This window comes from Typopeltis vanoorti, chromosome 6, assembly GCF_054136105.1.
Source record: "Typopeltis vanoorti isolate ZY-2024b chromosome 6, IOZ_Tvanoo_1.0, whole genome shotgun sequence".
Taxonomy (NCBI): Eukaryota; Metazoa; Arthropoda; class Arachnida; order Uropygi; family Thelyphonidae; genus Typopeltis; species Typopeltis vanoorti.
This window is the reverse complement of record NC_143554.1, coordinates 107675071-107687950: the sequence shown is the minus strand read 5'-3', so window position 1 is coordinate 107687950 and position 12880 is coordinate 107675071. Positions and strand designations below refer to the sequence as shown.

The 12880-nt window shown below is 35.6% G+C and overlaps 1 protein-coding gene across 4 annotated transcripts in view; it reads left to right on the top strand.

The window, feature by feature from the left end:
- Window positions 1-12880, top strand: part of LOC150105782 (methionine adenosyltransferase 2 subunit beta-like) — a 65992-nt gene that overhangs the window by 23402 nt on the left and 29710 nt on the right. For all 4 annotated transcript variants that reach the window (XM_090394348.1, XM_090394350.1, XM_090394349.1 and 1 more), the window contains exon 3: window positions 2849-3053. In XM_090394348.1, coding sequence (XP_090250474.1) covers window positions 2868-3053 — 186 coding nt within the window. In that variant the 5' untranslated portion in view covers window positions 2849-2867. The remainder of the gene's footprint in view (window positions 1-2848; window positions 3054-12880) is intronic.

Genomic DNA, 12880 nt, shown 5'->3' with positions numbered 1-12880 from the left:
TTTCCTCGTCGTTGTAGACAACATTAGATTCACCTTGGATTGGAGGAAATGTAAAACGCTTTGAACGGAGTGATTTCATCATTTTCCATATTGATTGATCCTCTGTGTTTAATTGGAGAATTTTGTTATTCCAGAGTTGGTTACGGTGGTCCTTTAGGGCATATCGAACCTGGTTTGTTGCTCTATTGACTGCTTGTTTATCCGCTGGGTCCATTGTTCTCTGATATTGTCTTCTTAATCTGTTTTTCTCTTGGATAAGACGTTTTATATCCTGTGGAAGTTTATTTGATGGTGTACATTTGGTTATATTTGTTACCTGCGTTATAGCTGTCAGCAGTTGTTTTTCAAGAGTCTTCACTGCTTTTTCTACATCTTCAGCAGATGTTATATGCGGTATTGGACCAAGGTTTTCCTGGAAGGCTGAGGGAAGTTGTTTCCAATTTATAAATGCGGTGGTGTTTTCTGTTATATCTTGTATGGTGCCTAGTTGTAATATGATGGGGTTATGATCAGAACTTAAGTCGTTGATTGCTTGTATCTGATAGCTGTGCGCTATGTTTTTTAATATAGCTATATCTAGTACATCAGGACGACCGGTAGCTCCATAATGTGTGGGTTCAGTGGGTCCTATTACTGTTATATTTCTTGAAGTGGTGTAAGAGTTGAGTATTCTTCCATTAATATTTGAGTTTCTGCTATTCCAGACTGAGTGTTTGGCATTAAGATCTCCGGCTATAATCACTGCTCTGCCTGTATTTAGTATCACCTCTAAGTCAGATTCAAGGAGTTTTTTATTTGGGGGGTTGTAGGCTGCATATATCGTAATGCTGCTTGTATTTTCCATATGTATTTCTATTCCTGTAGTTTCCATGTGTTCTGTTTGGGGTTCTGCTATTGAATTATGTTTTATGTTACTTTTCACAAAGATGGCAGTGCCTCCACCTCTAGCAAAGCATCTGTCTGTTCGGTAAGTGCAAGGTTGAAGTAATGTAGAAGTGATATATTTCCCATATATAAGTAGTGAAAAGGTGTATCACTTTTTTATTAAATTACTCTGGATCAGAGATAGATGTTTAAAGTTTTTTTTTTTCCACTTGGTTAAGCTATAAATGTCCAGAAATTATATTCTTGCTTTAATCCTTTATATCAGTATAAGCAAATAAAGTTTGCACATGAAATGTCTTCACGACTGGGCTACTTGTACATAGAGACTAATGATGTGAAGTCATTAGCCTCTATATACATGTGAAGTGATATAGAAGTCATTGATTTCTACATTACTTCAACCTTGGTATCAGAGCATTTGTTACAGTTCTTCAGATGGAAGAGTTGCATTCTCATCAGGATTCATCACAAAGAGATTTGTAGGTGGTTTGTATTGTGTTAAAACTTCTTTAAGTGTCTCTGTGGTGAGGGCCCTGAGTTGTACCATTTCTTTCACTTCCTTGTCCTCTTTAGCAAGTCGTGCTGCCAACTCTCCTAAATCTTCCTTCAAAAGTGGCTCCATGACTGTCTATCAACTCACTGACATCATCAATGTCAACATTCTTGGCCATTCTAGAATCAGGAATTATGTCAGGCCACAATTTTCAGCCGACACTATTCACGTATTACTCTGCCACTTCTTTCTAGGCTGTTGCAATGTTTGTTATTCTTTTAAGGATATTCAAGTACTTCCAGTAGTCTCTCTCTCAGACAAAGAATCAGATGCCTGCACTACAGGCATCTGATTCTTTGTCTCGATAATCCCTCTGAAGGTTATTATTATTATTATTACAGGCAACTCCAGGGAGTCCTTAGACTCATCGAGGGAGGCCCCAAATCATGTTCATCACAACTATTCGACATTCACACAGTATCTATCATACCTTGCCTTAAACTCATTCACTGTCACAGCACCCACCACAACTCTGGCAGCCCATTTCCACTCATTCACTACTCTAAAAGTAAAGAACCCAGCTCTGACATCCTTACTAACCACACTCTTGCCCAGCTTCCATGGATGTCCCCTAGTCCTCCCACAACCAGCCCTGTTCTCAAAAATATCTTCTGAATTAATTTTATAGAAACCCTTCAGTAATTTGAATGTCTCAATCATATCTCCCCTCCTCTGCCTATTAACCAATTTCTGCAACCCCACAAATCCTCAACCTGTTCTCATAAGGTTCATTCCACAGACCTGCTATCATCTTGGTCACTTGCCTCTGGATCCTTCTCAACCTCCTCCCCATCAAGAAGAAACCTAGGTGACCAAATCTGAGCATGGTAGTCGAGATCGGGTCTTATCAAGGCTCGATACAGAGGAAAAGCCTAGGTAGCATGCGTAAGTAGCATGCCTTCCATTTTTGCCTCAATGGTAAATAATTTTTCTGCTTTTTTTTTAGCTGAGGAAGATGTCGAATGGGCTCTTCATTTAGATAACATTTTTAATTGTGTTAAAATTTCTTTAAGTGTATCTATCCACAGTGTCATAAAAGAAAAACAAAAGATAATGCTCCTGACATGCTGTATTATGGTTTTGTTTTTGTCTTTTGTTTTGTTGTTTATGTTTTTGATTTTTTGCTGTCGATTTTGAAACAATTGTTAATTCGAATCTCTGTAAATAAAGGAAATATAAAATGAGGCCTAGCTGTATTTTGGCATTTTCTGGTATTGATCACTGATATCAAAACTGAAAAATGAGGAATAAAATATTGTTTGTAGTTGTAGTTCAATATAGAATGTTTTAATTTATAAGTTAAGAAAGAGGAAAACATCATTTTTTAAATTTTATTAATAAAAATTAATAATTCTATTAATAAAAATTCTATTCAAGTATCTGTTCTGTTTTTTACCTCCTTATTTATAGAGTTTGGACTGGGGATATAATGACAACTGTTTCTAAGGTTCTTATCACAGGTGCATCAGGTTTGCTTGGAAGGGTAATCCTAAATCATTTTAAAGAAGCATCATGGGACACACTTGGCTTGGCATTTTCTAGAGCTAAAGATGATTTAGTTAAAGTTGATCTCAACAATATTGAAGAAGTACAAAATATAATTGAAGAATTTCAGGTGAGTTTTATTAAGCTAGTCTGTTTTTTGTTCAATATCTATTATTTTGTTAGTTTTTACAGATGAATCCTTAGTTCTTGACAGTCTTTTAGAATATTAAAAATCTATTTATATTCCATTTATCCCTTTAAATCGTTTTCTTTAAAAATGTTTTCTATTCTTTCTTCTCCTACTTCATATAGCATACATGGTATTATATATCATCATTATTTCCTCAATATCATTTAATATCGTTTCATTACTTGGCTAATTGTGACAGAACAAGGAGTCATCCCAGAAATTGAGTGTAGTTAGCAAGGATGTAAGGACTAGATTTTTCACTTGGAGAGTGTTAAATTGAGTAGAATGGGTTACCAGAGTCTTTTGTGAGCTTTGTCAGACAATAAGCTCAAGAGAATTATAATATGGATTGTATAGGTCTCCCTACACTGAATCTTTGGACTCCGTGAAGGTTCTGATGCAACAACAACAATAATAATAATAATAATACACATCATAAAGGGGAGTACCAGTATACTATGATTGTCCAATGCAGTTAAGTTTTCATTATTTCTAGCTTCCCATGAACAATTCTTTTTCCTAATCACAGCTCTCCAGTACTGGAAAACCTGGCATTTTGATCTTCTATGGCACTGCTTACTCATCAATCAACCTAGATTCTCGTCTTCCTCTGGACCTTTTACTCACCATCCTGACATCAAATACCTGTTTTACTAGCCCTTCCTCTTCCATTCTGTTTAAGTGATCATACTACCTCAGATTAACTCTATTCATACATTTCCTAACAATTTGACATTGTTAGGAAATGTATGAATAGAGTTCCTTTGTGATATCCTCATTTTCATATGATTCTGCCAATGTTGCTCTCTTCACAATTTTCTCTCAGAACTCCACATCTGTACCCTTTAGTCTTTGATCAACTGTTTTTTTTTCTAATCAAGCGCTTTGATTCATAAGTTAAAATTGCTTTGAACACTATCTTGTATATTGCTAGTTTAGTGTTACAGCTAATTATTCCATATCATTAATTAAACTCTCTGCCCACAATTAATATTTTTTGCTTATTCTGTGTTCTGTTTGCATATTCAGTTTGTCATTTTCACTGAAAGTTGTGCCTAAACAACTGAAATATTTTACTTTTTTTATAGGTTCTCCATTGAGAATGTAGTTGATGTTTTCCATATTCATGCATATTTTCATAGTATTTATCTTTTTGTTGCTGATTTTCAAAGAAAATTTGTTAAATTTTCATAGCAATCATTCAGTTCTGATCCTGAACAATTTTCATAGCTATCATTCAGTTTTGATCCTGAACACTTGTACTGGCTGTATTCATATACAAATTAAAGATGTGAAGTAATTATATTCTTGATTTAATCCTTTATCCAAGTGTAAGCAAACAATGTTTGCACGTGAAGTATCTTCACAACTAGACTATTTGTTTATAGAGGTTAATGACTTCATATCAATTGCCTTAGTATCCATAATGCAAAGCACATATCATTTAGGGTGTGCATAATGCTATGCATTATGGGAAAGGCCACTACCCAGACTGGTTTCAACCTTTTTTGAGATACTGTATGTTAAAGTGCAGGGATACCTCTTCAAAACTTCTGAGTGATCTGCAAGATCAATCTATATTTCATTGAGTGACCCTAAAGGATCACTACTAAACCCATCATTCCTAACCTGAATGGCTCCACTCAATGACAATCAAAAACCAGCCACTGAGCAGAACCTCTCCACTCCCTGGGATGCAAGTTACTATTAGTGGGAGCTAGACTTAGAAGAGATACCAAGGTTGAAGTAATGCAGAAGTCATATACAGTATTTCCCATATACAAGTAATCAAAAGGTCATCATCATCATCATCATCATCAAATTCCTGCCATGTACCCTCAAGGGGTGTAACACCTTGTTATTAAAATACTCTAGATTAGAGAAAGAGATGTTGAAAGTTTTTTCACTTGGTTATACTATAAATTAAAGATATATAGATATGTTGTATGTGGGAAATATATGACTTCTGCATTACTTTAACCTTGGTATCTCTTCTGGGTCTGTCTCCCACTGATGAGACCTCAATAAAGATCTAATCCAGTCTGGGTAATAAATGGCCTTTCTCATAATGCATAGCATTATACACATTCTTTAGAATGTGTACTTTGTATTATGAGATACTAAGGCAGTCGATGTGAAGTCATTAGCCTCTATACGCAAGTAGTCCAGTCCAAGAATATAATTAAACCAAGAATTTATTGAATTGTTGCGAGATAACTTTCTCAAGCAGCATGTGAAAGAAGGAACTCGAGGTCAAAGAGTGTTGGATTTGCTCATAGCATCAGAAGGGATCTCTGTCAAGAATATGACTATTTTACCACCAATTGGTGACAGTGATCATGCTGTTTTTTCTTGGGAAGTATTTACTTGTATTGAAGCTCTGATTAAATCAGGCTACATGCTGAATTACAAAGCTGGAAATTATGATCAACTTAGAAGAGTTGATCTATCTTTGGTCCCATGGTATCAGTTACTGAATGGAAAAAATGTCAGCAATGCATGGGAATCTTTGAAAAAGTGCTTAAATGAGGCTGTATCTGAATATATCGTGAGAATAAGAGTGAGAGGAGTTATGAAATATATAAAGCTCAGGCTAGAAAAATAATGAGTATTATGAGAAAAGCTAAAACGGAGTATGAAAAGAAATTGGCCATGCAAGCTAAAAGCAATCCAAAAGAATTTTGTCATTATGTCGCAAGCAAAAGAAAGAATGAATGTGGAAGAATAACTTTATTGAATGTAGATGGTACATGAGTGTTGGAAGCTAAGGAGATTGTTCAGCTAATGAGTGCTCACTTTGCTAAGATATATCAACCAGGTGTGTGTAGCATGGTGCTACTGCTACGTTGAATGAAGAGTTAGAGGTTCATGAAAATGAGGTTGAAGAGCTCTTGCATAACCTGGATAAGAATTTGTTAATAGGGACAGATGGAATATCTGTCCGTTTGTTAAAGGAATGTTCAGCTGAATTGGCTAGGCCTTTCACACATTTGTATAACTTGAGTCTCAGCTCAGGAATACAAGTCCTTCCTTATACAAATGATACATTCCTTCCATTCTTGTGGAATGGAAGGAATGTATGATAGTTCCATTGCACAAGGCTGGTGCAAAAACTGATATGTCTAACTACTCACCTATTAGTATCTCTGATGTGGTAGTGAAGATTTTAGAGAAGTTGGTAAGAACTTGCATACAGAAATTGGTAGACAAGCATTCTATACTCTGCAGGGAGCAGCATGGGTTTACTAAAGGAAGGTCATGTTTTAGCAATTTGCTCATATTTTATAACAATATTATGACCGAGTTGGATAAAGGCAATGGATACACTATGATAATGTTGGATTTTTCTAAGGCATTTGATAGGATACCACATGATAGGCTGTTGTGTAAACTGGAGAATATGGGATTGGAACATAATCTATTGACTTGTATCAGGGGATGGTTGACAGACAGATATCAAAAAGTGGTATACAGTGGGTGTGAATCTGCCAGATTTAAGGTAACCAGTGGTGTACCTCAGGGTTCAGTCCTTGGGCCATTATTGTTCAATCTATACATTAATGACATCAAGCAGGGTCTATCATTAGATTTGCAATTGTTTGCTGATGATGCAAAGATAGGCAGGGCAATCAGGGATGCTACTGATATTCAGCAATTACAAAATGATTTGAATAGACTGGAAATCTGGGCAAACAAAAATGGCTGTCAGTTTAATGTTAGTAAAGTTATGCACTTTGGCATGATTAGAGTTCCAGTGGCATATTATGTTAGCGGGGTTATGCTACAAGAAACTGAAGAGGCAAGGGATCTTGGTGGATAAGAATTTAAAGTTCAAAGATCACATAGCAAAAGTTGCAAATACAACTCAGAGGATAATTGCTATGTTGAAGTGCACCTTGATATGTAAGGATAAGGAAGTAATTTTGCCTCTTTATACGGCTTTGATAAGACCACACTTGGATTACTGTGCACAGATTTGGTTTCCCAGGTTCCAAGGGGATAAAGAAGCTGTGGAAAGGGTGCAAAGAAGAGTTACAAAGATTATATCTGAATTATGGGATTTAGATTATGAGGACAGATTGCGAGTATGTGGATTACAGACTCTGGTTAATTGTGACATCACCAACCAAACCTGCTGGTCTGGTTGGCCATGTAGTTAATGTACCCACTCTTCAAACAGCAGGTTGTTTTGAATCCTGTGTGGCATGAATTCATCAACAAATTTTTAAATTTCATCACTTGGTAGACCACTGCCTCTTTTATTGGAGACAGTGATGGAAATGGCTTGAAAAGTTCCATGTTTGGTCTTTGAGCAGGTATTTTGGAACTATAAAATATATAAATAAACATTATGAATAAAGAAATACAATGATAAAAAATTCCATAGCCCAACCATGGTACTAATGTACTATAGGTTTATAACCTTTCATGGGCAGGAGACATGTTAAAAATAAATAAATAAAACATAAAAATGTAAAAAGTTTTATATCCCTTTATAGATAGTATAATAAGAGCTCTACACCACTAGTCTTCTGAATTATGTGGTGTAGCCACCATTTAAAATTTTTATATGAGTAGATGAACTCTAGCTGCCTTTCTGCATTTGAGATTTTCTAATAGGTTTTATCTATCTTCTGTACTGAAATCTGTTCACAACTGCATTTTTCCAGATATCTTTTTTTGTCACTGTTTATCTCATTTAATTTTCAAAGTAATTACCTCATCATCATCATCATCATCAAATTCCTTATATATATACCCTCAAGGGGTGTACAGGATATGATAGTACTACATGAAAAATTTACATCATTACTAACTTCCTATCTACAATTTTCCTCCAAATAAGTCTTTGTAAAGACTCCAATATTATCAGGTCTTATATTTCTGTCTACTAAGGCACTTTTTACTGTATCAATCCACTTATATCTTGGTCTTCCTCTAGATTTTTTTTTCTTGCCAACCTGGCAGAAAACACTTGTTTTGCTAATCTATCTTCAACCATTCTGTTTAAGTCACCATACCACCTGAGATTAGCTCTGCTAACGCATTCCTGGATGCTGACAATGTCAAGTTCATTCCTAATATCCTCATTTTTAATATGATATTGCCATTGATGCCATCTGTTCATGCCTCTAATCTTTCTCAGGACTCTCATATCTGCGGTCTCTAGTCTTTGGTCAAGTGTTTTACTTCTGACCCAGCTCTCAGATCCATAAGTTAAAACTGGTTTGAACACTGTCTTGTATACAGCTAATTTAGTGTTCCGACTAATTTCTCTCTTATTCAATATGAATTTATTCAATTGACTTCCCACCATACCAACTTTGTTGATTCTGTTGTCTATTTCCATATTTAATTTATCATCTTCACTAAAAATCGTGCCTAAGTAGCTGAAATGTTTTCCTTGTTCTATAGGTTTTCCATTCACAATGCAGTTGATATTTCCAATTTTTCTGTGTGTTTTCATTGTCTTCATCTTGTTATTGCTGATTTTAATACCATATTTATTACAACGGTTATTCAATTTAGTCAGGGAATCTTGCAGACTTGTACAGATTTATTTAGAAGTATACATCATCTGCACAAAGCAAAGAGCTGAGATTAACAATTTTGATATCAGGTTTCATATCACTTTCCTTCATAATGTGATCCATATAGATAATGAATAAGAGAGGGGATAATGTACATCCTTGTCTGACACCAGATTTAACATTAAACCATCTTCCTGTACTTTCTTCAATTCTAACTGCTGATTTACAACTCAAATAAAGACTAAGTATTGTTTGATATAATGCCCAATTAACATCATATAACTGTAACATTTTGAATAGCTTCTCTCTTGGCACTTTGTCATATGCCTTTTCCAGATCTACAAAACTTAAATACAGATCTTTGTTATATTCCCATGATTTCTCAGCTCTCTGTCATAAAGTGAAAATCTGATCCTGACAGCCTCTATTTGGCCTGAATCCAGCTTGTTCTTCACCAAGCTTCTCTTCCACAATCCTTCTCAACCGTTTCTCAAGTATACTTACATATATCTTACCAGGAACACTCGGTAAGGAAATACCTCAGTAATTCCCCCATTCAGTTTTATTTCCCTTTTTATATATAGGTACTATGAGCTCTACTCCAATCATCTGGAATTCACCCCTCTGTTCGAGCCTTCTGAACTATGCAGTGCACCACTGTGATCCTTTTATACCTCCATTTCTGGTTGAAATTCATCATCTACTCCTGCTGCCTTTCCACATTTCAGGCTTTTGATGGCTTTTTCTACTTCAAGTATGGATATGTATTCCTGACTGCATGCCTGGTCAGTGTTTTTTACCACTGTGCTGTCATCACTGGGTACTTCAAGGATATCTTTTTGTCCTGTTTTCATGTCACCTTTATCATCTCTAATTCCTTTTACAGCACTCTTTCCTCCATTTCTGAGCTTCTATTTATTTTCTATGTTCTTGCCAAAGTCTCCTCCCATGACTTTTGTTTAGTTTTACACAGTGTTTAGCTTTCTTACATTTGTCTCTATATTCTCTTAGAGAATACAGAGACAAACTGACTTATTTGCACAAGCTGACTTATTTGCCAGGAGCTTTTGATATGTTTTCTTCTTTTCCTTCACTGCCTCTTTAACTTCCTGTGTCAACCATGGAGTTCTGATTTTTCTATCCTTGCAGACAACATCACCACATGCCTCTCTGACTGAATCAATCAGTGTTTTCTTCAGGGCTTGCCACTGAATCTCCAAGGTTTGATTCTTGTTCTCAAACTCTTTCATTTTTTCTTGAATAATCTTTGTGTATTTTAGTCTGCAATTCACATCTAAGAGCTGCTCAACTTTTATTTGCTTTAAAACTTTCTTACATGTTATTCTTTTCAATATGAAATTCAATTTTATCCTGCTCAAGACTAAATAGTGATCACTTCCAATTTCAAATCCTCTGTACACACTAGTGGGAAAACATTACTGTCAACAATAACATAGTCAATGAGACTTTTCTTATTCCTTGCTTCTTCTCTCCATGTGAATTTGTGCACATTTTTATGTTGGAACATGGTGTTCACAAATGCCATTATTATTAGCTTGGCTCTTTTCTCCCAAATTTTCCAAAATATTTTTGTATGTCTGACAATCATTTCCTACTCTGTTATTTAGATCCCCAACAAGGACCAACTTTTCCCTTTTCATTGTGTCAGTTGCTTTCTCTAAAGCCTCAAAAAATTCCTCCACTTCCATCTTAAGAAGTGGAGGAATTTTTTCTTCCACTTGGTCCTATGTGCCTATGGTCCCATAGGACCATAGGCGCAAATAAGTCTCATCGTTCAGTTCCCCATTCTCATATTTGACCACATCACTCTACTTGAGACTGCTTGCTATTCAAGAAGATTAGCCTCATATTTAGTTTTGAATACTATGGCTACTCCTTATTTTCCTTGATTGTTATTGCCCTAAATATAACATTTTGTATTTATTGCTCATAAAGATCTCACCAGGTTTTGCCTTTTTTTGTTTCAGTCATCCCTATTATGTCGATCTGGTACTTATCCAATTCCTCAGCTAGTTCCATTTCTTTGTCATTCAGGCTTCTTATGTTGATAGTACCAAACTTGAACTCTGGTGATGCTGAGTTGGGGGTGGGTTTTAGAATTTGTTCTAGTAGCTGACTTTTCGCTGTTTTCCCTGGTTCCCTGGTGAAAACAATGGGGGGGCCTTGTTTAACTGGGTGATGCCCCAGCCGGCATGAAATTCTGTCATGTTGTACCATCATATGAAATTTTTGTTTAAGCCAATAAGAATACAATTTGGTCAGCTAAATCCCAAATTGCCAGTCCATCCTCGTTTGTTCAGCATCCAGGTAGATACCTAACAGGGTGCACCACGAGAAGGTGAGGACTGGACATTAGGTCAGAAGCCCTGTCGGTTCTCCACATTCCTTTGAAGGCTATGTGGAGGTCTCCTCTCAGTTATATAGCTTTGACCCTTAAGCACCCCAAGTAATTACCTAGATATTTTTATTTATTTATTATTTGTCATCTTGATTATTTCAAATTCAGTTTGTGATAAACATTCACTATTTCTGAGCTTTTTTTTAATACTTTATTTCATGATATTTACATTTTTATAAAGATCATGAAAATATCTTTTATCTTTTTTTTAATCACCTTCGTAGCAATTGGAAGGATTATAGAACAGTGTGCGCTTCAAATGGATAGGACCCAATGAGAAGAAACTTTATATGGACATTTTTAATTGAAGGCAATTTGGTCACCCTCATACATAGGTAGCAGGACTTTATCTTCTAGAAACTAAGGTTTTTCAACCTTCATACAGACAAATCGGCCAGAGAGCATACCATAATTAACAGACAGAAATACTATTAGTGTATACAGTAGATGGCATAATGTATGACAGCGGATTATGTAGTGTATTATAAGACAGTAGATAGCATAATGTGAATGGTGGATTATGTCGTGTGCAGGTGGTGTAGAATTCCTTCAGTGATGAATCCTTGGATTCCATCAGGGTGTCATAAAATAAAATAATTTGGTTTTTGAACATAATTCTCTAATATTTTTTTCATATTCTCCAAGGGTACACACTGATTTACTTGATAGAAACTTTCCATATGATTTCTTGTTTACTGGATTGACTCTTTAACTTCTTGAGTCCTCTTGGTGTTCTGATTTTTCTATCCTTGCAGACAACTTCATTATATATTTCCATGGCTGAGTCAGTCAATTTTTTTTTTCAGATTTTATTAGCCAGTCTCTAAGGTGTTATTATTATTTATTATTATTATTATCAACAGACCTCCAGGAGTCGAGACTCCATGGAGGTCTCGACTCAGCTTTGCACTATCAGCAAACAACAAGCTTCTGTAGCTCAGTCAGTTTCGATGATGCTCTTTGGTTGGAAAGACCTGTCTAGGATGCAAAGAACCTTTATTATGGATTTTCAACTGAACTGAAGGTGAATTAGCCGGTCTCATATGGAAGTGGCAGGATTTTTTCTCCTGGAAGCTTGGATTTTTCATCCTACAAAACAAACTGACCACATGCAGTTAACAGATAATATATGGGCCTCATAGCCTGAGGTGTTTTTGCCGTAAATTCAAAATAACATAACCAGCAAACAACTGCATATATCATCCTTCAAAGTTGTTCATAATAGTGTTTAACATACAGATTAAACAGCAAAATAGAGCTATGTGATGTCCTCCTACTGATCAACTTCAATCTTTTTTGATTGCACTTTCTTTTGTTTTTAGTTCTTAGTATCTATCAGTGACCATCCTAATTTATGTCATATCCTTATGAAAGGCTTTGCAAGCTATGATAATATCTCATAGTGTAGACACTGCCCTTATCCATCTGAAGTCACATTTTAATAAGATAAGGCAAGGCCTCCTTAATAAAGCCATGATATTCCTCATAAGTGTTATATTGAGGCATTATTAACTCCTGAATTCAAACTCTAACAAACATTTCCAAGACTTTAAGCAGAATTCCAGAAATACTTTCCAACCTGTAATTCACTGCCTTCATTTTCTGCGGCGTCCCTGCAGAATCCGTACCTTCTTTTCTACTCATTTCAGTTGACTGATTTAATACTCAGACTAAACAGCCATGTTAAAGATACAGCCAGTTCCTAGCGTATTCCCTTAGCACATGATCTCATATTCCTACCACTTTCATTGCTGTTTACATTAAGATTTTGCAGTATCTAAAGTTAACACTGCTACTTCCATTCTTTATGTTATCAG